Below are 27,187 nucleotides of genomic sequence, written 5' to 3' on the forward strand. Positions count from 1 at the left end.
TCTTCAGTCTTCATTGACTTAGCTTTTGACATGGTTAATCATAAACTTCTTCTGCACTTACTAAAATCTCTCACTTGATCCTCCTTCCTTAACTTGGTTTACATCTTTCCTAGAAGACCGTCGGCAGGCAGTACTCTGGAAAAAGTCACTATCTAATCTCCTTCCTATCTCTTTAGGTGTACCTCAAGGCTCTATCCTAGGCCCCCTTCTGTTTTCTGTCTTTATTAATGACCTACAATCAGCTATCCCAAACACTATCTGCATACAATATGCAGATGATTCGACCATAATCTGCACTGCTACCTCTCGAACTGAACTCCAGTCTCTTACCCAAAAAGCTTTTACCACTGTTGAACAATGGTTCTCAGACCGTTGCCTACTCCTCAACCCAAAGAAAACCAAACTGTTACTGTTCTCACCTACCCCCAAATCTACCCCACTAAACTTCACTCTCACTTCCACTGACAGTACTCTCATTTCTCCGGATTCAACTACAAAATTATTAGGAATAACTATTGACAATAATCTCAGCTTTGACTCTCACGTCAACAACACAATAAAATTAGTTAATAAAAAAATCGGATCCCTTTACAGAATCAAACCCTTCCTTACACCTGTAGCTAGAACCACCTTAGCCAGATCTCACCTAATCTCTACTCTTCTCTATGCTACCCCCATATACACCAATCTCTCCAAAAACAACCTCAAGAAACTAGCAACATCTTACTATAATATTGCTCGATTTGCTACAGGATCCCCATTTAGAACTCATCACTGCCTGAACCCAAGACAACTAGGTTGGCTTGAACTTCCTAACCAGCTCATACATCAACAGTTCTTAATAACTTACAAGATTCTATACCAACCAAATAATATACCAATACTCTCTAACCTCGTTTCACCATACAATAACCTGAAACATCTACGTTCATCAAACAAACTACTGATTAATATTACCAAACCCAATAACTCTGCAGGCGACTGCCTCTTTTCCATCTCTGTTGGAAAAATGTGGAACAGACTTCCCCTTGATATCTCATCTTTGTCCTCTCTCCCACTTTTTAAAGACAACTAAAAATGCATCTCAATAAACACTGGCTTTGCTCCTGCACCAACCCAGTTTAACTTTCCTTCTTCCTCTCTCTTTTCTTCTTCTGTAATTCTGTCGTTCTCTTCTCCCTGCACCCTTAATAGCTCTCCCTTTACATAACATCTATGTAGATATATGCTTACACATATATACTGTATGACTATTGTAATCCACAAAAAAAAAAACTTTTTTATTACATTTTTTAAGACATTTTATTACTCCACTTTTTGTTTTTGCTCCTTTCATATTTGTGTAATATGTGTATTACCTACCTCTGTTTATAAATTTTAATCTTGTATTGCTGATCTCTGTTTAAACTTGTACTAACCATTGGAGCTTTTCTAGCCCGGTCAACAAATGTAAAATAAAATAAATAAATAAAATAGTCAGTACGTAAATCAGAGCAGCTATTCATGTCCTATTCGGACCCAAAATTGGGAAACCCTGTCTCAAAAGTAACCTTGTCCAAATGGCTGAGAATCTGTATATCCTTGATTTACCAACGAAATAAAATTCCTCTGCCAAACAAAGTCAGATCACATTCTACCAGGTCAGTAGCAACTTCTGTTGCTTTTCATGCAAAGGCTTCATTGAATATTTGTGCAGCTGCAACTTGGGCTACCCCTCGTACCTTTATCACTCATTACAAATTGGATTTGGCCTCCAGGGGAAGAGCATCCTTTGGTTCAGTGGTACTCTGGGAACATCCTTCCGTAAGGGCCTCCCAGGACTAAAGGTAGCTAGGGACTCTGTCCCATCAGTAAGGAATGAATGAAAATTAACAACATCAGATAAAGAAGTTATGTTCTTACCATAACATTCCATCTGTGTTGTTCATCTTCATTCATTCATTACATCCCACCCTCCTTCCCCCTCCAGAGGCTGCTGGGGGATCGAATTGGGTCCTACTCCTACTTTAAGATTTCTGCTCAGAGGCTGCCTCTGCTTTACTTATAACGGGCAAACTCGATCTGAGGTAACAGGGAGAATGGGCATTGTGGGTAAAAGCTTAGCGCGAGAGTTTTTTGGCTAGCACAAGCTTGTTACAAGGTCGACTCTGTTCAGAGGATGGAACAGACACCCATCAGTAATGAATGAATGAAGATGAACAACACAGATGGAACATTATGGTAAGAACATAACTTCTTTTTGTGTGACAACATAATCAACCTATCACCTTAAAAAAAAAAACACTTAGAAAATGTACCTTAATGCAACTTCACATCCTTGGGTACTTTTCTGAGGAATAAGGTCTGCACATTAGTCATTAAGTATTGATCTACGAAATTGTTTCTTAGGGCAATCAAGTAACTAATATTTTCACTCCTGAAGACAACTTAAGAAAACAAGTTAAGCCTGTTTGCTACAGTTAACCATTACCCAGTACATGTTCTTACTGACCTTATAGGTACTGAAGTGAACTCAGTTTCTTGTAATAGTTAATGTATACTTAGTTCCAGGACGTTTACTGTATGAAGTTCAGAGTGGTTGAAAAATATAACTGCCGAAGAGAGTATTTACAAGTAATGGATTGCAGATTAAGCAAATTAAGCCGTTCTTAAAATGGAATTAAAAAAATGTTTATCCACACACAAAAGTGTTGGATAAAGATTCAAAGAAGGGGTCATAACCTTGTGCCTCTATTCAAAGTCCTTACCTTGTAAAATACTTTTCTCATACATTGGACTACAGTGCCTTCAGTCTCATTGCTATTCTTAAGTAGAAGATTTGTTCCAGAAAGGACAAGGTAATAGCAGAAGAGGGTTCTATATTACATACACAAATGCTTAAATGTTTGAATCTCTAAAGGTCGACCTTTAGAGATCGAACAGTTAAGTGTTTTAATATTTTTAAAAATTAAAAAAAAAAAAAAAAAAAACTAAAGGGTATAAGCAGGGGGGGGGCAAGCCCTCCTGCACCCCCCACACTTAAATATACCAACTCCAAGATCGTGCTACAGTGTAGGGAATGGAAATTTTCCCATTTCTGCACTGTAGTGCACTGAAGTGCGATCTCGGAGTTGGTATATTTAAGTAGCGGGGGGTGTGGGGGTGCAGGGGGATTGCCCCCCTGCTAAAATCCTTTCATTTTACTTTTTTTTTTTTTTTTTTTTTTTTTTTGTTTTATTACATTTTCGAACACTTAACTGTTCGATCTCTAAAGATCGACCTTTAGAAATTCGAACATTTAAGCGTTCGTCTATTTAATATAAACCCCAGAAGAGTCCAACAGGTTGTGAATCAGAGCTTCTTGACATGCTTCAGCTACTGTGGCATTGATCATGACCCATTCATGCATCATGTGTCTGACCTCCCCAGTTTATGGAAAAAGTCATATTAGAGTTAAGAGATGAAATCATGCAGCACAGGAGTAGTGTGTTTAGTGATGTCATTTTCTTTGGTACTTTTGTTGTTTTAGTAAACTTTGTGCTATGGATGTAAAGGACACATGTGACCAGCCCACTCATTTAAGAATTAATAAGTACTGTCAAGAATTTTGACAGTCAAATTTCTAATTTTTGAGCTCATGTTTTGTCTTTCTCTCTTGCCTTTCAGTCAGAACTAAGACATGGCCCTTTTTACTATATGAAGCAACCTCTCACCACCACAGACCCTGTTGACATTGTACCACAGGATGGGCGTAATGACTTCTATTGCTGGATTTGCCATCGGGAAGGTCAGGTGCTTTGCTGTGAGCTCTGCCCTCGAGTTTACCATGCAAAATGTCTTAAACTGTCTGCGGAGCCTGAAGGGGACTGGTTTTGTCCAGAATGTGAGGTAAAGGTCCCAGTTTTCTTTCATCTCTTTGAGGGTAGTGGTAAGTGTAATTACTGCATTCTTGTTATTTAGTAGTTAACTATTAAAGGACAATATGTAACTCAGAATTGTTGATGTGTAATGTATTTTTGTTTACTGTACACAGTAGGATCTCCTTTTTAGTTCACTATCCATGGTAATACAATAGGCTATATAGCAGATTATATTTTCTTAACCTGCAATTTCAACCGGTTAACACTCTCTTATCTATGGAGGCCCAGGGTGGAAATGCTCCAACTATAGTACATAAGGCACTGTTAATGTCACAGTTTAGTATACTGTTGTCAAACGCTGAGGGAAAAAAAATTGTTATATTTCAGCTAATGAGTTCCTGCATGTATGTTAACTGTTTGGGAACAGTTGTAGGTAAAGAAAGATAAAGTCATTTCAAGGTAAATGCCAGGAATACTAACATTTTACACTTTTATTTTAAATAGGTGATGGTAGAATAACTGATTGATTTTTTTAGGGGGGGGTGGAGTACATGTAACTGTAATATAGCAGTTTCAGAAGAGGAGTTGATATATGAACGGAGTATTTGGGCAGATTGTTGAGTGATTAGAATGTGGTCAGGCAGTAGGAGTAATGCACATACAGCATTTCATTGTACCTGTCTTCATGATAATGAGTGGGTTATTCACCTCAATCACTCTGATTAGTCTGTCTTTTCACCTGTTAGCATGGGGAGGCCATTGCCAATTTGCAGGGTTTACATGATTCCCTTTTGCTCAACTCTGGTGCTGTATCCCTCCCTCTGCTGGATGCCCTGCACTGTCAAGAGCAGCAAAAATTAGATGTATAACACTTGATGTTAAGTTGTCTATCTCGCCTTCATTCTTGCTGGATGGGGTTCGGAGCCGACCTCGGCTCCGACTCGGCCACTCTAAAAGCTCGAGAGTTGGTTCCACCGGCTCGAGGCTCCCCTTATATCCCACAATGCTAGGCGTGAGTTACCTCAGATCTCGTTTGCCGCTACAGCGATCGAGGTGTGTGGTTTCTACCGGCTTCTTGGTGAGTTATAGTAGAGTAATTTTTAGTCTACTTAAACCCCTTTAGTTTAATTCTTTACAGTTATTACCCTTAGTTTAGTGGATTTTGACCCTTTTCTCTTCTATTATCCCCTTTTCCACAAAGAACTTATAAGTTCTTCCCTCGGGCCTTCGGGCCTTTTTTCCTTCCCCTAGTGGTGTGTGTGTGTTTTTCTCAAAAAACTTTGATAGTGTGTTTAATTTTTGAGTTAAAACTTATATAGGGTGTAATCAGTGTGTTTGACTGTGTATGTGTGGTTACACTTCTTCTATAATGTCTAAAGACTCAAAGGTCTCAGGCTTCAAGAAGTGTGACTCGTGCTGTCAGAAAATGTCTCTGACAGACGGTTACACTTCTTGTGTCTACTGCCTGGGACCTTTACACCTGCAGGACTCTTGTGCTGTATGCCATGGCTTCAGCCCCAGAGTCCTGCAGGAAAGAAAAAATAAACTTATTCTGAGAGGTTTACTTAAGCCTGAGGGTTCCCTTACTGTTCCTTCGGGAAAACCCTCCAAGGCTTCTAGGTCCTCGGCTCCAGCGTCTGAGCTGAGACCTAAGGCTTCGAAACCTCCGTCTGCATCGGCTCCGGCTGGAGCCGATGACTCTCAGACTGCAGTTTCTGTGGTTTCCTCGGCTCCGGCTGGAGCCGAGGTATTGGAAATTCCTTTGTCGGTTCCGACTAGACCTTCGGAACCGACAACAAGAAAGAGGTCCAGGTCACCGTCCCTTGGCTCCGTTCATTCGGCTCCAGCATCTCCCTTGCTGTCTGAACGGAGCCATAGATCTCACTCCTCTAGGTCATCGAGGCTTTCGGACCATGACCTTCAGAGGGTAGTGAGTCGACTTCTTAAGTCCGAGGCACTGGCCCAAATGCTTCAGAGCCCGACTCATCAGTCGATGCCTGACCCTGTCCCCCATTATGTTCCTCCTCCGACTCTGTTGAGCTGGGGCATTTCGGAACCGAGACTGTGGTAGCGTTGGAGCCAATACAGATGTCTTCGGCTCCATCGTCGGCTCCGATTTCTTCCTTAGAAGAATCTTGGCGCCGGACTTCCCTCGTCGGCTCCGAGGGGGTGAGTGGCATTGGACCCTTGTCCGACCCTGCTCTTCCTCTCGGAGCTTCGGCGCTGGTGAGTTCGGCTCCGACATCGGCCTCGGAGCCATCACTGTCGGTGCCGAGGGAGGTTCTCAGCTTCTCGGAGCGGGGACCTCTGGCTCTGCCTGACAGGGGTGCGTTCGAGGTCATGCGGAGTGTGTTAGAACCTGGTTCTTCTCCACAGTCGGCTCCGTCCGCCCCTCCCTCTTCGGTGCCTCAGGTCAAGTCGACTCACTCCCTCATCCCAGACCGCAGAGAGCCAGCTCCTCAGGAATCCCCTGTGGGGATCTCATCCTCTTCCGAGGCCTCTCCTGATTTGGCAGAAGAGCCCCCTCGGAAGAGAAAGTGTAAGAGGAAACACATAGACTCACCTGAGTCCGTCACCTCTGACACAGATTTAGAGGATTCCGAGGGTTCCCCCCGTTCCCCTTCTGAAGATGTCTCATTTGCAGACATTCTAGAAATCCTTAAGCAGAGGGGAAATTGGCCATTCCTCAACCCTTCGGAGGATGAATCTGTGTACCTTGAGGCGTTTGGCTCCCGCCCTTCCACCTCCTGGGTGTCTCCCCCCTTTGACCCCCTCATGCAGGTGGTAGCAAAAAAGGCATGGACGGCTCCTTATTCAGTGGACCCCACTCCCAGGAGACCCTCGAAATTCATCACGGCACCAGCAGATAAACAATTTCTGACAAAAGGAGTTTCTGTGGATGCTATGGTGGTTGCTTCTGCCACTAAGAAGGAACTAGCTGATCCTTCAGTGCCTGTCCATCCACCTAACAAGGAATCTAGGTCTATGGACAGGTACGGGAAGCGGATGTTCTCGTCAGCGATCTTTGCAATGCGTTTGCTGAACTACCTATGCCATTTTACTCGTCTTCAAAGGGACTTGATCAAAGAAGCGAGTGATATGTTGAAGGATCCTACAGCTGCGCGTTTTCAAGACAAGATGAACACTCAGCTGGCTACCCTGAACTCCATAGCTAACTCCTCCATGCCTCCTTTCGAATGCGGCTGATGGAGCGAGCAGGGCCGCAGGAACAGGAGTGGCCTTACGTAGGCATGCCTGGATGCGGTTATGCAACTTTGCGGACCCCTTTAAAACGTCGTTCACTAATTCCCCGTTTGATGGATCATCTCTTTTTGGTCCTCAAGTGAAAAAAATCTTGACTAGGTGCGAGACTGATGGCAAGACTCTTTCTGCCGTCAGAGTCCGTTTTTCTACTCCTTCTAGGCCTTACCCCAAGGGCCAGAAAAGTGGGAAAATGTGGTTCCTGAAACAATCTCAAGGGACTTCGCCTGACGACAAAGTCGGTTCCGCCAGAGGCAGAGGGGGAACAACAATGGTAGACGCCCCTAGAGGCAGGGGTCCAGAACCAGGGCAATCGAGAAACTTTCTCTGATAAGCCCTTTCAGCATCCCTGAGGTGTTGCCCGACTGTCCCCCTTCCGCGGCAGTCGGGGGGAGATTGTCACTGTACCCAGAAGCCTGGCTATCCCTAACTCGAGACAAGTGGGTACAGTCCATCATTTCCGAAGGCTATTCCATTCCCTTCCTTTGCATTCCAAACCGATCAAAAATCCCTTCCAGATGTTCCACCCGGCCAAAGGGATCTTGCAGCTTTGGAAGTTACAAAGCTGCTTGCAAAAAGAGCCAGTCAACCAGTTCCAGCAGACCAGCAAAGATCCGAATCTACTCCAGGTTCTTTTAGTTCCAAAAACAGGGACTGGAGACCAATTTTGGATCTCAGTATCTTGAACAGGTCAGTCAAGAAAACACGATTTCGATGGTCACACTACAGTCCATCCTTCCCTATTGGGAAGAAAAACTGGATGTGCTCTATAGACCTTCAGGATGCGTACTATCATATAAAAATGAACAGACGCTCCAGAAGATTTCTCTGCTTCAGGCTGGGAACCAGTCATTTTCAATTCAGAGCCCTGCCCTTTGGACTCACCACTGCCCCCCGGGTGTTTACCAAATGTATGGCAGTGGTAGCTTCTCACCTGAGACGTCAAGGATTCCAGGTGTTTCCATATTTGGACGACTGGCTCCTCACGGCTCCCACCAAGCATCTTCTTCTAAGGGCCAGGGACTACACCTTTTGCACTTGTCAAAACTTAGGCATTTCAATAAATTGCGAAAAGTCTGTTTTGTCGCCTTGTCGTGTTATTACCTTCATAGGCGCAATTCTAGACACAGTCAACATGTCTGCGAGGCTAACAGATCAGAGAATAACAGACATACAAAAACTGGTCTCGCTCATCTTCAGCAGCAACAGAGTCAAAGCCAGGTTAGTTTTGAAAGTATTGGGGATTATGGCGGCTGCCATACCTTTGCTTCCATTAGCCAGATTCCACATGAGAATCCTTCAATGGATGCTCTTCACACAATGGTCATACCAGCAACTTCCGATGTCCCACACCATTATGATCACGCAAACATGCAGGAATCATCTTCTGTGGTGGATGTCTTCCCCTCAGCTCTTCTTGGGCAGACCCTTTGTTCCTCCCCCTCCTGTTGCTACTCTGACAACGGACGCCTCCCTGATCGGGTGGGGGGGGCATTATCAGGGCAGAACTGTCCAGGGCACATGGCAACCAGACGAATGCCACTTGCACATAAATGTTCTAGAGATGAGAGCAGTGCTTTTAGCGTTGCAAGCCCTTCAAGACTCTCTTCCCTTGGGAACGATAGCAATCCAGACGGACAATATGTCTGTAGTGTGGTATATCAACAAACAAGGCGGAACCAGGTCCTACCCCCTGTGTCGAGAAGCACTCAGACTGTGGCAGTGGGCGATTTCTTCTCAGCGGTTTCTGATAGCAACGCACATCCCCGGGAAGTCCAACCAAATCGCGGACAAATTGAGCAGAGCTATTCTCATGCCTCACGAGTGGTCTCTGAAAGACTCTGTTGTGAGAGAAATTTTTCTCAAGTGGGGTCAGCCTTGCTGCGACCTTTTTGCTACTCCCCAAAACAGCAAATGCAGAGATTATTTCACCCTATTCCCTTTACCAGGCCAACCCAGCAGAGACGCTCTGGTCCAAGTTTGGCCCCGGGGACTTCTGTATGCATTTCCTCCCTTCCCACTAATCTCTCAAGTAATACAGAAAGCTATCGCTCAGAAGGCCTCATTGATCCTCATTGCTCCTTACTGGCCTCGACAGGTTTGGTTCCCCTTTCTTCATCATTTTCTGTTGAGCGACCTTGGCATCTGGACCTAGTTCCAGATCTTTTGATCCATCAGTCGGGTCAGTTTCATCGCTCCCTTCCCTCTCTGAACCTCACTGCTTGGTTCCTCCAGTTCCAACCTTAGCCAGGCTTCCTCAAATATCTCACTCTGTCCGAGATATTTTGATAGCTTCCCATAAATCTTCCACTGAAAGATTTATTTGAGTAATGGAAGCGTTTCACTATTGGGCTCAAGGAAGGGACATAGATCCTTTCACTGCTTCCATCCAAATAGTCCTTGATTTTCTAGCTGAACTCTTCCATGCAGGTTCATCTCCATCTACTCTTAAAGTCCAATTGGCAGCTATTTCTAATTTTCATGTGGGCATTTCAGAGTCTGCCATAATGTCCCACAAGCTTTGCAAAGCATTTTTGAAGGGAGTTTTTCTTCTCAGACCTCCTATAAGAAATCCTCCTCCTCCTTGGGACCTAAATTTAGTTCTTAGTTCTTTGATTCTTCCCCCTTTTGAACCTGCAGCCTCCTGCTCTTTAAAATTGCTATCATGGAAGACTCTCTTTCTGGTAGCTATTACTTCAGCTAGAAGAGTTTCAGAACTTCATGCACTCAGCTGTCGACCTCCTTATCTGTTGTTCCATAAGGACAGGGTATCTTTACGAACTAACCCGTCCTTTTACCCAAGATAGCCTCGGCCTAACCTTAATCAAAGCATCGATCTCCCTGTGTTTTTTCCAGAATATTCTAATAGGTCTGAACAAAAATTGCATTGGCTAGATGTTCATCGTCAGTTAAGGTACTATTTGGATAGAACCAAACAATTCAGAAAATCTGACCAGATGTTTGTCTCCTATGCAGAAGGCAGAAAGGGACTTTCAGTTTCAAAGGTATCATTATCTAGATGGCTATCATCTCTGATTTCCCTTGTTTATGAAATTAGACACCAAAAGCTGCCTAACAAACCTAAAGCCCATTCCACCAGAGCTTTGGCTACTTCTATAGCCTTCCAAGACAGACTACCTATTGACACCATTTGTGCAGCGGCTACTTGGGCTACTCCTCACACTTTCATTTCTCATTATAAGTTGGATTTAGCTTCTAGGCATAGAGCTAACTTTGGTTCCACTGTTCTCAAGAGTCTGTTCCGTTAGGCCACCCGGGACAAGGTGCTAGGGACGCGGTCCCATCCAGCAAGAATGAAGGCGAGATAGACAACTTAACATATAGAAGTTATGTTCTTACCATAACGTTCCATGTTAGTTGTCTTCTTCTCGCCTTCTTCTTGTGTCCCACCCTCCTTCCCCCTGGCCTGGACAGACCTAGAGGAGTGTTGATTGTGACCTCTCTTTCTACCACCTCTTACTTTAGGTATATGCTACTGTGCATATTTTCGTGGATCAGGATGTAGGTCACCCTTCTCTTCTCCCTAGTTTATAGAGGTGGATTTTGTTTATAGTTATTCTGTTACTAGTATAAGCTGGGCCTAGCTTACAAACGAGATCTGAGGTAACTCACGCCTAGCATTGTGGGATATAAGGGGAGCCTCGAGCCGGTGGAACCAACTCTCGAGCTTTTAGAGTGGCCGAGTCGGAGCCGAGGTCGGCTCCGAACCCCATCCAGCAAGAAGAAGGCGAGAAGAAGACAACTAACATGGAATGTTATGGTAAGAACATAACTTCTATTTGTATAATATTTTGAAAAAGCTGCTCCCCACCAGGGCCCATTACACCAAAAAGGGTTGGGATTTTTTTTGTTAGTTTGTGATTTGAGAGTGGCTCCCCTGCCTGCACCCCATTGACTCATTAGCTCCAATACAAGTAAAAGTCAGGCATCCTCAGATGGAGAAAGACCCCCTTCAGTCCATGTATTTCTGTGGGTGGCAAGAGTCATGTGGTAGAGAGCAGGCCAGTCTGTCAGTCCAACGGAGTTCCCTAACTTCCATTCCTCAGGGCTGCTGGCAGGCTCTGCAGTTGTTGCTGCATGATGTGCTGCAGTCATGTACCTCTGTAGTTAAATGGTGTACCCCTGATGCCTTGAGGGCCTGCTAGGCTCCTTCTGTTGGTGATCATCCACTCATTGTTGTGTCACCACTGTAGTGAGCCTGTGTGGGTGGATCACTCCCATGTTTCCTGTCCAGCTCCTCCAGCAGCAGTGCCACTAATCGAACACTGGTTGGCTGGGTTATAATCAGAGCTTCATCCCTTTATGCAGTTGGTCTAGGTCTAGAAAGGGTTTGGATGTTACTCCAATATTTCTTTTTTTTTAATATTTTCAGTGCCATGAGAAGATGAGGGATGTGATGCCCATCTTGGAGCTATGTGTATCCAAAAGACACCTTTCATATGACGTCAGTGCAAATAATCCTTTTGTGCTTTGTAAGGAGATTGGGTGTGTTGTTTGGACCTGCAGGACACCTACCTTCACTTAAAAAAATAAATGATCCATGAGGTATCTGCACTTGAGTCTGATTTCGTTATAACCAGTTCTGTTGCTCACATTTAGTCTCACATCAGTCTCCAGGGGGTTTGTCAAATGCAGGTCTGTAGTAGTGGTGCACTTGTGTCTATAAGAAGCCAAAGTTTTCCCATTCTGAGATGACTGGCTTCTCAGCACCCTGTTTATAAACCAGCTTGTGTCAGTGAGGGACGTTTTGGTCTGTTCCAGTTCTTCGGATACTTGCGAATACAAATCTCAGCTGCAGCACTCATATACTTTAAGTGCTACATGAAAATTCTTCAAGGGACCCTCTGTCTCTAATGGTCATGGAATGCAGACTAATTGGATCATGAGATCCCACATATCTTGATCATACAAACGACATCGTTTTTAGATCTCTAGGCAATTCTTCGCACCGTTACGATGGCTGAAGTCAATGTGGACATCTTTTTTTCGTTTTCTTAATGTACTGGAAATGAAACCAACTCTTCTAAAATACTTAAGGCTTTCCAGGACTCCTTTACATCAGGATTCCTGGCCATACAGGTGGAACATGTCTGTTGTGTGGTGTCAGTAAGCAAGCACTCTTCCTATTGTGCTTGGAAGTTCTGAAACTGTGGGAATGAGCATGACAGCAAACCATTTTTTGGGTGCAGTTAATATTCCCAGGGAGATCATTGCTCTAGCATCCAAACTAAACAGATAGCTCTTGCCACATTTTTGTTGGTACTTTTCAGTTAAACCCCTACCACGCCTTCGCACTGCTGGCGCTGCTGTGGTTTGCCGGTATTTACTCATTGATACAGGACTGATAAATGTTGAATGTTTGTCCCCTGTTTTGTCGGGCTTTGTCCAGATTTCATGCACTAAGAGGTTGAGTGGTATGAAGTAGGACTCATGTGTAAGCATGCCAGAAGTACTTGATAGTCAAAATAAATAGATTTATGAATAGAAGCTGTGGATTACATAGGAGAATGGAAAGCAAAACTTAACCCTAGACTAGAAAGCAGAAGATGCAAAGACTATGAGGCTGCTCTTCACTTGGAGGCAGGATCCAAGACTGATGACTGTGACAATAATCAAGCTAGGCTTTTTATAACCACTATGTTGACAGAAAGCGTTGAGAATGCACCCATTTCTCTATCATGCAGTGTAGTATAACTCCACCAGTGTCTGTTACGGGAAGTACTTGAGAACTGCTGGAATTATCAGTGAGAAAAGATCAGCTTCTAAAAACTCTGTTAAGTGAATCGAAACTGAGTTAATACTGCCAAAAAGCAAAAAACTGAAAGAAGGGCGCACAGAAGAAGTACCTCTGGCAGGATGCTACAGGTAATAGCTTAGCATTTTAATGGAGCAGGAGGCCATCTGTTTTAAGGAGAAAAATAGCAAGAATAATTTACTGAAATTACCTGGTGTACGGAAATTAGATGATCCAATTTGTCAGTTGCCTCGTTTGTTACGTTTTTAGCGTTTTTGTGAAGCCACTGCTGGGACTGTATGCTAACCTGCAGCTGTGCTCTAAAGGTGCTAATTGACAGCTTTGGGTTCACATTTTCAAATGTTTTATACATTTTGTAGCACTTTTATAAAGATGAAAAGGCAGCATGACTTATATGATCAGTTACGGCGCCTCTAGTGTGGAAATACATAAAAAGTTTGCTGTTATACAAGTTATTTGTTAACATTACAACACGCAAAGACGTGGTAGGGGTTTAACGGAAAAGTACCTTTTTGTTTTTATTTATTTTCATTTGTTTACTGGGAATGTCCAACTGTGTGGAAAAAAAAGCTCGTTTTCAGCAGAGACTCTGGGAGAAAAGTTCCACAGTGTATATGATACTGTAGCAATTCCAAAGCAGAAAACGTATCTGATACTTTGTTTTACAGTTACAATTTTAAAAATACATTTCAGATTCCTAGTTATTTTACAGGTCCTATTATAAAGTAATACAGTTACAGTGGATATAAAAAGTTTACACACCCCTGTTAAAATGCCAGGTTTTTGTGATATAAAAAATTGAGACCACAATTAATCATTTCAAAAATGTTTCCACCTTTAATGTGATCTATAGCTTGTACAATTCAATTGAAAAACAAACAAATCTTTTAGGGGAAAAAATATAAAAAATAAAAAAACGTACAATAAGCTAGTTGCATAAGTGTGCACACCCTTAAACTAATACTTTTTTGAAGCGCCTTTTGATTTAATTACAGCATTCAGTCTTGTTGGGTACACACTTGCCATCAATTAAAGAGACTCTGATTAACCCCAAATAAAGTTCAGCTGTTCTAGTAGGATTTTCCTGATATTTACTCAGCTGCCTGCTACAGCAAAAGCCATGGTTTGCAGAGAGCTTACAAAGCATCAAACGGATCTCATTGTTGAAAGGTGTCAGTCAGGAGAAGGGTACCAAAAAATTTCCACAGCATTGGATATACCATGGAACACAGTGAAGACGGTCATCAAAAAGTGGAGAAAATATGGGACAGCAATGATGTTGCAAAGAACTGGACATCCCTCCAAAATTGATGAAAAGACAAGGCGAAAACTGGTCAGGGAGGCTGCCAAGAGACCTACAGCAACACTGAAGGAGCTGCAGGAATTTCTGGTTAGTACTGGTTATGTACTACATGCGACAACAATCTCCTGTATTCTCCATATGTCTGGACTATGGGGTAGGGTTGCAAGACAGAAGCCCAGCTAAAATTTGCAAAACAATGCATCAAGTCTCCGAAAAACATGTAGGAAAATGTGTTATGGTCTGATGAGACCAATGTTGAACTTTTTGGCCACAATTCCAAAAGGTACGTTTGGCACAAAAACAGCACTTCGCACCACCAAAAGAACACCATCCCCCACGGTGAAGCATGGTGGTGGCAGTGTCATGCTTTGGGGTTGCTTTTCTTCAGCTGGAACTGGGGCTTTAGTTAACTGGAGGGAATTATGAACAGTTCCAAATACCAGTCACTTTTGGACCAAAACCTTCAGGCATCTGCTAGAAAGCTGAAGATGAAGAGGAATTTCACCTTTCAACACAATAATGACCCCAATCATACATCCAAATCAACAAAAGAATGGCTTCACCAGAAGAAAATTAAAGTTTTGGAATGGCCCAGCCAGAGCCCAGACCTAAATCCAATAGAAAATCTGTGGGGTGACCTGAAGAGGGCTGTGCACAAGAGATGCCCTCACAATCTGACAGATTTGGAGAGCTTTTGCAAGTAAGAGTTGGCAAATATTGCCAAGTCAAGATGTGCCATGCTGATAGACTCCTACTCAAGAAGACTGAATGTTGTAATTAAATCAAAAGGTGCTTCAACAAAGTATTAGTCTAATGGTGTGCACACTTATCCAACCAGCTTATTGCACTTTTTTTTATTTTTTATATTTTTCCCCTAACAGATTTGTTTGTTTTTCAATTGAAGTGTGCAGGTTATATGTCGCATTAAATGTGGGAAAAGTTTTGAAATTATTTATTGTGGTCTCATTTTTCATATCATAAAAACCTGCCATTTTAACAATTTTTTTATCCACCGTATGAGAGTTGAATACAGCTGAGAGTTCCAGTTTTTAGTAAAAAAAAAATGTACAAATTGTGATTAAAAAAGTGGGATTTATGGAAGGACAAGAAATGGTAGAAATAGCGGTAGAAGAGAAGCAAGATATGCCTATTAGTCAGCTAGGCAGAGTTGATGCAGTAAGAGTTATTCAGATGTTCCCTCAAAAGTTGTTTGAACTTGGTGGTGTTATTGATGTTCAGTATCATTTGAGGTATGTTATTCCAAATTTTGGCTAGTTTGTAGAAGTAGAGGGAATCTCTGTAACAATTATTTGACTTTGTGACTTCCAGAAGCAATTTGTTGGATGATCTTAATGTTCTGTTACTGGAGTAAGGGACTATAAGATTACTGATGAAAGGACAGTTATCTCGGTGATACAAAGTAGCGTGGGTACGGGCAAGTTGATTAAAGGTTAAAAGGTTTGGAAGTTCCAACCAATTTAGTTGGTGTATGATTTTGCAATAGTGAGTTCTGGCTGGTAGATTGGAATGCAAATCTTGCTATTTTATACTAACAAGGTTCAAAGACAAGTACATAGTAAAGTAGACATAATTTCGTTGCTAATGAGGCTCCAGGTTTGTGTGACAAAACATCTCTAGCTGAGTAAAATCCAGTCATTCTACAAATCTAATGACTCATGAGTGGGGGAAGGAAAATACAGAAAAACAGAATTCAACTGTAAACTTTTAGCACTTCCTCTGACAATCCACATTAAGAGTTTGTGTAATCTGACCTGCAGTATTTATTTTATTTTATTTTGTTTTACATTTGTTAACCGGGAAAGTCCGACTGGACACACATCCATTTTCAGCAGAGGCCGGGGGAGAAAAGCTCCAATAGCATGTCATAAAGAAATTACACAAGAATATCATACAGAGATGTAGGTTCCATAGAAACATAAGTTATGTATAGATTAACAATTCCTTTAGTAAAGTCAGCGTACAGAATTCTAGTAGTAGGGTTTATATAGAATATAAAATATAAACACACAAGAAAAAAAAATTTTCTTTCTAAATTGAGTACTCTCAATATTTTGTTACAGAAATAACCAGTTATTAAGCTTTACAGTGAAAGGAATTAGGGGACCTTTAGTAGAATCCTTGAACATGGTATTGGTGCAAATTAACCTGGGGAGTAGCATGAACAAAGCCAATTGTTTGAGAAGTGGGTTCTGAGGAGTTTCTTAAATTGAGTAGTGGAGGTGTAGTGGAGGTTATTTGGCTAGGTAGTGAGTTCCAGATTTTGGCAATAGTGCAGGCAGAGAGAGATTTGCCAGCATCATTTTTGTGTCTGATGACGCTTATTAGATTCTGAGAACTAGATAGTAAGGCTCTGGTAGGGATGTGGGGGTTAATTATATTTTGAAGTGCAGGTTTTTTTCTGGAAGTTAGACAAAATTATGCGCTATTGTGAGTTGATTAAATGGAAGTAGTTGAGGTAGCTTGAGCCAGTTGAGTTGGTTAAGGGTGAGACAGTGGTGGGATTTGCATGAGGTTTCAGTAGCGAACTTGGCTATGTTGTTATAACAAGATTCCATTTTGTTCAGATCACTCTGGTGGAGATTAGTAAGGATGGGAGAGGCATATTGAAGGATGGATAAGAGATGAGTTCTTGCAGTAGTAGCTTTGGTTTGTTTAAAGTGTTTGTTCCTATAGAGAAGGCCTAGTTTTTTATTAACTTTCTTAATGGTTTGTGCTATATGGATGTCACATTTGAGGTTATTGTCTATTTCTACACCTAACAGTTTAGTATGTGCAGTTTGAGTGATTTGAATGTTATATGTGGAGTGAATGGTGAAAGTGTTGTTAAGAGGTAAGTTTGATGTTTGTGAACCATGTTTCGGCTAGAGTAAAAATGTTTTGGGTGAGGATTTGCAGATGTTTATCGTGTTACCCTGCTGCAGTCATCACACTTGGGTTATCCTGTCGTCAGGCGATCCCGCAGTCGGCCTGAATTCCAAAGTCTTTGTCCGGCGTCGGTTGCTGTTGCCGCTTCCCTAACGTCAGTGCGTCAGGGATATATAAGAGGCATCCGACGCCATGTTCTCCAGTCTTTCTTGCTGCGCGGTGCCCGAAGCAGTAGTAGTTAGCAAGTGCCGGTCGGCCAACACCTGAGATTTTCAAATCGAATTTCAGTTCGAAGTCTTCAAAGCTAAGTACCCCGTTGGGGAACCTTTTCTTGTCTCAGTCCGATGTCAGAAAAAGTTAACAATTGCATTTCTTGTGGGAAGCAAATACCTCATAAGGACTTTCATTCTTATTGTATACCTTGCCTAGGCCCAGACCACAACGCCACTGGTTGTCGGTTTTGTGCTAGGTTCAGTAAGCGAACTATAAAGCGACGCTTTGATTTTGCACGACACTACTTCGGTAGGAAATTTAATTACACTATGCTGTCGGAGCAACCGACTACCGGCATGCATAAAAAATGCAAAGATAAAGACAGGCAGCCTAGATCCAAGCCAGACTCCGACGCCTCGGCTGGGCTGGTCGCTGGTTCTCTGGTTTTCAGTGAGGTGCCTACGCAGCCCCTGATGACCGCAGAATTGTAACCCCCAGACTGCTTCGGATTCTCAAGCAGAGAGTTCTAGGCCGATGCAGCCATTTTCTTTAGGCCCTACCGACAACATTGCAGAAGGAGAAGCCGGTGCTGCGGAAACACCTTCGGTTACAGAAGGTGTCTTCAGATCGACTACTCTCTCCATAAAATCTTATGCTATGCTTAAGACTCCTCTAAAACCAAAAAAGACTGCACATCAGTCTCCAGTTCAAGGCCCCATGCCTAAGAAACAGATGCTTAAAATGGCTGAAGATTTGATTTCTATAATCAGGGGTTCCCAACCCCCCCAGACAAAAGGCCTAGACAAGAGGAGGATTATGCCTCCTCTGATCAAGTGTCTATTTCCTCAGGCTCCTCTGAGGAACAGGATTACTCCTTTTCCCCTTATGAAGATTCTGATGCTGAAGATTCCATTCCCTCAGCTTCTCCCCCTGAAGACTATTCCTTTGGGGAAACCTTACATACCATGAGGGAACATTTCCACTGGGAAGGTCAGGACTACTCCAACTCAAAGAAAAGGCTCCGAGAGTTTATTTTACTCCACCAGCACAGACCACTTGCTATCCCTCCAGTTTTAGACATTGTGGATGATGTTTACTTAGAATCTAGTCTAAATCCAGATTCTCTGCCTCCTGCTCCAGCCAAACCAGATAGATATTATAGAGTGCCTGACTCGCACAAATTCCTTTACAAAAGCCCTGTTGCTGACCCAGAGACAATCTCCCAGGGTCCCAAAGGGGCTAAGGCTTCTATGGCTAAAAATCCTGTATCCTCTGAAAGGGACTCCAGAGCACTAGATAGGTGGGGGAAGAAGGTTTACACCTCAGCTACTCTAGCTATGAGAGCACTAAATTGTCAATTTCACATGCTGAAATACCAGCAATTCCTAATGTCTCAAATAAAACAAAAGATGAGCATGCACACTCAACAGTCTGAATTCAAAGAAATGCAGGATCTGTTGCATGCAGCTGAACAGGTGGGCAAACATACTTTACAATGTGGATTTGATTCCTTGGAAGCTTCCTGTAGAGCAGCTGTTACTGGGTCTGTTATATGTAGGCATGCTTGGTTAAAGGAACAAACTCTGCCTGATCATGTTAAAGCAAAGTTACTAGATGCACCCTTACAGCAGGATGTCTTATTTGGGGTTAAAGCAGAAGAGGTTTTAAAGAAAATGGAGGATAAGGCAAAATCTATGCAGACGGTCAAAGATTTCTTACATGTACAACCCCCACGCTTCAGCAGAAATTGGCCAGCAAAAAATTGGTCCTTTCCAGCTTCTGCAGACCACAGAGGGGTAAATACAGACGCCCAAGGGGCAGAGGACAAGCACAAATCCCTTACAAACCTCGCCAGTGGGGCACTGCAACACAGAAGGGAGGAGAAGACAGGTCCCAAACTACTAGAAGACAAACACAATGACTTAAACCTCAAAATGCCAAGCAAGAATCTCTTGGCAGCTCCCTTGGGAGGAAAATTAGCATTTTATATAGACAACTGGCGCATCATCACAAAGGACAAATGGGTCCTAGACATTATCTCACAAGGATACAGATTCCATTTCCACACCTTGCCAAGGATAAAAGGAATGCCAAACATGAAACAAAATCAATGGGCAGAGGCACAAAAACAAATTGCAGCTCTCATGGACATGAGAGCCATTCAACTGGTACCCACGCAGGAGCAAGGCAAAGGATTTTACTCAAGGCTCTTTCTAGTCCCCAGAAAGGACAATGCTTAGAGACCCATTCTGGACCTTTCAATTCTAAACACCTTCTTGCAAGTACCCAAATTCAAGATGCTAACACTACAGCAGCTTCTTCCCATGTTGGGCAAGAAAGCTTGGCTAGTAACGTTGGACCTCAAGGAGGCATACCTGCATGTCCCTATCAGACAAAATTGCAGAAGATGCCTCAGTTTCATTGCAGGTTCAACCCATTACCAATTCTCTGCACTGCCCTTTGGCTTATCTACTGCACCCAGGGTCTTCACAAAATGCCTGGCACCAGTAATTGCATACTGCAGACAGAGGAATTCAAATATACCCATACCTGGACGACTGCCTCATCCAAGCAGAAAGCAAGGATATTCTCTTACAACATCTGACTTTTGTAAAACACCTTCTAAGTTGCCTAGGGTACACAGTAAACGAAAAGAAATCAAAACTAGTGCCCTCACAAAATGTGACATTCCTGGGTGCCAGCTGGAATACAATGGCCCAGATGGCTTATCTGACGCCAGACAAACAACTACAACTAACTCAATACTTCAGAATAATGGCAACAAAGACCCAACTCCCTGCAAGAAAAATTCTGCAGGCTTTGGACTTCATGGCATCTTGGATACTACTAATACCATTTGCAAAACTGCATATGAGGAAATTACAATGGTACCTGAAAAGCGTATGGACTCAACACAGCCACAGCTTGGAAACAATGATACCTCTCATTCCCTGCATTCAACAGGAGTTTCTATGGTGGTCACAGGCATGTCACCTCAACAAGGGTCAGCCTTTCACCTTACCCCCAGCCAGGCAAACTGTGACAACAGATGCATCGGACTATGCCTGGGGGGCACACATGGCAGGACGGTGCGTTCAAGGCATATGGACTGCAGATCAAAGGAATCTGCACATCAGTCAAAAAGAAATGCTAGCTGTACAGAATGCTCTGACAGCCTTCAAGGACCTCTTACATCCAGGACAGCTTATAATAAGGACAGACACCACAGTAATGTGGTACATAAACAAACAAGGGGGTACACACTCCTACCCTCTATGCAGGCAAGCAATGACCTTGTGGAACACAGCACTGGCTTACCAAGTTCAATTACAAGCTCAATTCCTGCCAGGAAAAAAGAGCACATTGGCAGACGACCTAAGCAGAAACATCATGGATCCCCATGAGTGGAAACTGGATCCACAAGTATTTGCAATGATAACTCAAAAATGGGGGCGCCCAGACATAGACCTGTTTGCCAACCCCCAAAACTATCAGCTTTCAAAATTTTGCACATGGACATTTCACCATCAAGCTTGGAAAGTGGACGCACTCTCATTCAGTTGGAAAAAGGTGACAGTATATGCCTTTCCTCCATTGCTCCTTCTCACAAAGATGCTGCTGAAAGTCAGGATGGAGAGACCTCGAATGATACTCATTGCCCCGGACTGGCCACGCCAGCACTGGTACCCACTACTAAGGAACATGGCCCAGGGCCCACCATGGATTTTACCACAAATTCCTCATCTACTCGCACAGCAAGGCAGTCAGATTCTACACAGCCAGCTCAAAACTTTAAATTTGGCTGCATGGCACATCACCTAAGCAACCAGCCAGCCCCTCTTTCACAACCTGTTATGGATGTCATTCTGGAGGCCAGGAGGCCCAGCACCAGGAAAGCCTACTCAGACAAATGGAAAAGATTTTGCGCCTAGAACCAAGCTAAAGGCCAAAATACCCTTCAGCCAGACATGCCTCAGATTCTACAATATTTAACTGAGATGTTACACAAAGGACTTTCTTTTTCATCTATTAAAATCCACGCCTCAGCTATTTCATCTCACTACAACTTGGATCCTCCCTTATTTTCACATCCACTTCTAAGGCAGTATCTCAGAGGGGCAAAAAACATTAGGCCTCCCAGGAGAGCACAAACACCAACTTGGGTCCTAAATTTTGTTCTGGAAAAACTTACGCTGCCACCTTTTGAGCCAGCTTTCTCAGCTGACTTAAAGTTTATATCATGGAAGACTGCCCTGCTGCTAGCAATTACTTCAGCCAGAAGAGTCTCAGAACTACAGGCACTAATGGCAGTAGAGCCTTTCCTCATTTTTCATCAAGACAGAGTTTCTCTACGAACTAACCCCTCCTTTATGCCAAAGGTGGTATCCAGTGTGGCTCTAAATCAAACCATCCACTTACCCACCTTCTTTCCAAATCCACAGAACGAAGGAGAAAGACTCCTGCATTCCTTGGACATACACAGGCAACTACATTACTACTTGGATAAAACTAAGGCTTTCAGAAAATCTGACCAACTTTTTGTATCCTATGCTACAGCATCACAAGGAAAGGCTATCTCAAAACAGACCATTTCCAAATGGATAGGACAATGCATACATTTTTGCTACACCCATCATGGAAAACCAGTTCCTGCTAGCATAAGGCCCCACTCCACCAGGGCAGCAGCTACATCTGCAGCCTTCCTCAGGGGGGTGCCAACCAAGGATATTCTGGAAGCTGCAACTTGGAGTTCAGTACACACCTTCACCAAACACTATCACTTACCACTTTACTCTAAGACTAGATCTGGCTTCGCCACTGCAGTTTTGCAGGGCCTTCTAGCCTCCTCTAACCCTGTTTGACTACACCTCCCATCCTTAGCTTTGGGATTCTACCCGTGTGTGATGACTGCAGCAGGGTAACACGATGAACATAGTGCAGTTTTGTACTTACCATAAATGTAGATGTTCGAGTGTATACCCTGCTGCAGTCCAGGTTACCCTCCCTCCATCCCCTCTGACCCAGCTAAAACATTTCAATACCTTAAAATCTGATACAACCTCTGTGGTGTATTTGCTTATAGCTGGAGGGATGTTTTGTTTGTGCTAAGCTTTTATTATTGGTACTATCTACTGACCATCTTTTGGGGGGGCACCTGACACCTGGGTCAAGAAAAACTGAAGAAAATGGCGTCGGATGCCTCTTGTATACCCCTGGCACACTGACGTCAGGGAAGAAGAGACAGCAACCGATGCCGGACCAAGACTTTGGAATTCAGGCCAACTGCGGGACTGCCTGCCGACAGGATAACCCAAGTATGATGACTGCAGCAGGGTATACACTCGAACATCTACATTTATGGTAGGTACAAAACTGTACTTTCCTTTAATGTGGGGGTGGCACTTATAAGGGTGGTGTCATCTGCGTATTGTACTACTAATGCTGTAAGGAGGAATTGATTTGGTTGATGAATAGTGAGAACAATAGTGGGCCAAGGATGAATCCTTGAGGGACACCTATGGATACTGGTAGTAGGGGGGACAGCTGGTCATGCCATAAAGGACTGCCTGCTGTCGACCAGATAAGTAGCTAGTAAACCATGATATAGTGGTGGGGCCGAGGCTTAGAGTAGATAAAGTTTGGAGAAGAATGTTATGGTCTTCCTTGTCAAAGGCTTTAGATAAGGCTTAAGAAAATGGAAGATACAAATAGTCCCTTGTTTCTGTTGTGGTTAACTATACCTATAAATGTTAGCAATGCTGTGGTGGTGCTGTGGGATGGTCTAAAGTCATGCTGGGTTTTGGAGATTAAGTTGTTTTGTAAGAGGTACCGAAGTAGTTGGGAATGTACAACTCTCTCTAATATCTTGGATAGAGGTGAGAGTTTTGTGATTTAGCGGTAGTTGGTGAGTTCTAAGGAATTGCCCCCTTTGTGCAGTGGAATAATGTGTGATGTTTTCTACAGGGTGGGGGACTGCTAAAAAGGCTCTTTGAAAACCTTGCCTCAAGGTGAGCATGTGACTTACACAATGCTAAAATGTAAACAAACATCTCTAGCAAAAAATCTGAGATAGTACCCCTTTAAGTCATATTTTCCTAGGTTGGTGAAGCTGGCGGAGACGTATAAGAGTGTGGATAACAAGTGGGTTTTACAGATGGCATTTTAGTAAAAACTGCCAAACTTTTAAAATTCAAATACTTTAATGGCGTAAAAACAAAAAATGAGTGCTTTCATTTAAAACAGTGTTAAACTTCATCAGACAGGTCAGGACATTTTTTTATTGTTTTTACGTCATTAAAATGTTTGAATTTAAAATGTTTGGCATTTTTTATTGGATATATTGTGAAGAGTTGCTTTGAGTCCAGGCACCAGCTTTCGTTTTGGAGTATTTGGTTTGTTTTTGTGGATTTTGTTGTTTTTGTGGATTTTGTTGTTTTAGATGACGTGTCTAGTCGATTCAGTTAGAAAGGGTTTTATTCTATAGAGGGAGCCTAGCTTAAAATGGACTTTCTTGAGTGGTTTTTCAGATTCTTTGTGAACAGGAGACTTTGTCACAGTTGGGGAAGCTGTGCAAGGATTTCTTCATTGTCCTCTTACCAGACACCCTTGAGGGGTGTTTTGGCCTACAGCTGGCAAACTGGATTCTGAACTTCTCTGGTGAAGCTCATCCAGAAGGTGATGCTTCTCAGAATCACCCCATCACTTGTTATTAGCCTCAGCAGGCCTGATTGCCTTTTGTCTGTTGACACCACTGAAGAACCTCTTACCTCATCCACAGGGCAAGTCTCATACAGATATTTTTTTCCTGCAGCTTGCTGATTGGCTTCTCCATTCAAGTAGTTTTGCCAGTAATCAAGCTATTTTAATTATTTTAGAAAATCTGCAGGGATAGATTAATACATTTTTCTATTTAGCTTGAGTTAAGGGAAGTAGATTCATTTTATTTAGTACTTGCTTAGCCATTATCAATCTTATGAAGTCTCAAACACTGCTTTGAATGGAGCCTTCCTGTTCCTTATGTAACCCAGTGCCTTAAAAAAGTCGACTCAGTCTCGCTTGAAGTCAGCAGCTACAGCTGAATTAAAATTTCTGTTCTTGAAAGCCACTTTTTTGGGGGCCTTTGACTTTTGTATGCTTTTAATCAGTCCTTATCTAATGTTGTTAGAACAGTTCTAGCTTCTTAATGAAACTGCAGCTGTTTTGTTGTAGACTGAGTTGTAATTAGTGTGTTGGAAACACTTGATCTTGAAACACACTAGAAGAGAAAAAATAGTTGTTAACCCACACAAAGCTGATCATAATGTGTTAAACATGCTTACAACACCAGATTTGTGTGCTGTTTTGCCCTATCAAGTCGACCATGTTTGAAAGGCAGAACATACACCACTCTTTTTTCCCCCCACTAACTTAAATTGTATTACTGATTTTTTTTTTCTTGTTTGACCTTACTGTCTGTTAATGATCAACCCCTACCAGTCAGCTCATTCACTCACTGTCTCCATGTGAGTGTCGACTGGGAATGGCTGTCAGGATGACAGCTGTTGGGGTGGTTTAACTGTTTTGCTATTTTTGTAATGGCCCTAGATCCTCTGATGCACTCACAAAGCATCAGGGAGGGCTTGCAGTAGACTGACCATGACAAGAGAGTTTTCCCCAAACAGCTCTGTCACTCTCCTCAAAGCACAAGCAGTGGTTTCTCTTGCCTTCACTAGGGAAAGTACACCTACTGTGTGCCCCTAAGTCTGCACAACTGCACCATTAATTTAAACACATGAATGGGCCATGCCTCTTCCTTCCTTCTCCCTGCCTGGCTTCCACTTGTGTGCCACGGAGCCTTGCCGAATTGTTTTACTGAATATGAGGTTTTCAGTGTGGCTTAAGCTTTATTAAACAGGAGAACATGACTTCAGCTGAACAGGAAATATAAACATTTGCTTTTATTGATGAGCTGAAAAGATTTTTCTTTCACATTTAATTTTTGATTGCCGTGTCACTTCTAGGCAATTTCTGTCCAGTCTGCCAGCAACGTAGAATGTGACAATTAACTGACTTCCAGTGGTTGTTAGAGTTAAAACTTTTTCTGCAGGGGCAAGCACCCTTGCATTCCCACAGCCCTGCTAGCTACTAAATACTACTGGATTGCTGTCGCTTGGAGAAAGAAGAAATGTCCTGAATGCAACAATCTTGAAGACATTTGTGTGTTTGTGATCATATACAAGACTGCCAATCATTTGTGTTTCATACAAGCTTGGCACTCTAGAACTTGTTGTAGAACAAAACCTGCTTTTATGCCATAGGTAGCTACTAAATTTAAATTTGGCAAAAATATTTGTTTGCCTGCTTACTTTCTTTGTTAGTGTAACTGCGGAGGATACATGTTGCACTGCATTGGTATCCATATGTAGCAAGGATACTACTTAGACTGAAACAAGTACTTTAGAAAGGAATCTGAGATGTTTATCTCAGGGATTTGGGGTTGCGAGACAAAATATTTTCAAATTTACCATTGCCAGGTGGGTTTGGTGGGTTTTCCAGCGCATAAAGTATTTTGCTGTGTAAAATGTATCCTTATGTGTACTTTCTAATGCACATTCTACTACAACTATGACTATTTGTATAGTCTTTATCAAAAACGCATACTTCAAATATATCTGCACATCTCCTGCTTGGTCATCTTTAAATACTGTTGCAAAACACTGTAAATTAGGTTTGATATTTAGACTGAGATTTCTTCTTCAGGGCCATTGTTAACAAGATATGGTAGCCTAGGGATCCACCTGTTAGGAAAAGCTCTGGACTTTATCCCACAAAGTGCAGAGGATGAGCCCATTCATAAGAAGTACAAAAGTTGTGCACTTTTTGTATAGATATGGGACCATCCTCTGTAATGATTTCACCCATTTTCTCCCACATTGATTGACTGTGATGACCTTGGTGACTTTTTAAAATAATCTTGTATTTATATTGGCATGGCTACCTCAGGTCTGGACAGGGAGAGCCATGTAGTGCATTATTGGATAGGGAAGAAGCATTATACAGCCTTGTCAAGATTTAGTGTGCCAAGTGGTACTCACTGCTCTGATCTTAGTCCTTCTAGTTATGGAGGATGCCCCCCAGTGCATACAAATCTCTCTCTATGGTGAACTTAAATTTTATTCCTTTTTACGTGTATAGTCTGTATACCCTGATTGAGTGTTTAACTGTACCTTTTGTTATTCTAGTATATGTGCTGTTACCTGTAATACTGGAATTATATTTCTTACCCAGTGTGCACAATCTACATGGCCTGCTTTTTTATCTCTGAGTAACTGCAGCTTTAACCATATTAAATGGAGTTTAGTGCCTTCACTGTGCTACTTGATAGTTTGCATTATTCAAACTTTTGTTAAATTGTTATAGAAATGTTTGCCTCTTAGTTTTATACAGCAGCATTTTTTTCTCCTTGGGCCTTCTCTGGTAAAACTGTCCTTGCCAAGCTGGACATCCCAGAAATCAAGCTATACAAAATAAAACCACTCTACAAAACACTGTCGATTCTACAGTAAAATGGTTAATGTTAAGTTGTCAATCTCGCCTTCATTCTTGCTGTATGGGTTCGGAGCCGATCCTCGGCTCCGACTCTGCCAATACTAAAGCTCGAGAGCTAATTCCACCGGCTCGAGGCTCCCCTATATCCCACAATGCTAGGCGGTAACTACTCAGATCTCGTTTGCCGCTATAGCTGACGAGGTGCTTTTCTACCGGCTCAGGCAGGTGAGTTAGAGTTTTTACCATATTAGGTATTTCTTAACCCTCTTTTTTGTTTCATACCATAACCTTTTTAGTTTAATTAAATATTTAGATAAAACGACCCCTGTTTTTTCGGGTCTATATTCCCTTTCTCCCCTTATCTTGTAGGCCTTCGGCCCC

General features: G+C 42.6%; 1 protein-coding gene across 6 annotated transcripts in view; it reads left to right on the top strand.

Moving 5' to 3' along the window:
- Positions 1 to 27,187, top strand: part of ZMYND8 (zinc finger MYND-type containing 8) — a 1,698,999-nt gene that overhangs the window by 445,871 nt on the left and 1,225,941 nt on the right. For all 6 annotated transcript variants that reach the window (XM_044089914.1, XM_044089913.1, XM_044089918.1 and 3 more), the window contains one exon: positions 3,646 to 3,867. In XM_044089914.1, the coding sequence (XP_043945849.1) occupies positions 3,646 to 3,867 (222 nt within the window). The remainder of the gene's footprint in view (positions 1 to 3,645; positions 3,868 to 27,187) is intronic.

This window comes from Protopterus annectens, chromosome 12.part0, assembly GCF_019279795.1.
Source record: "Protopterus annectens isolate FY-2018-M chromosome 12.part0, PAN1.0, whole genome shotgun sequence".
In the NCBI taxonomy this organism is placed as follows: domain Eukaryota; kingdom Metazoa; phylum Chordata; order Ceratodontiformes; family Protopteridae; genus Protopterus; species Protopterus annectens.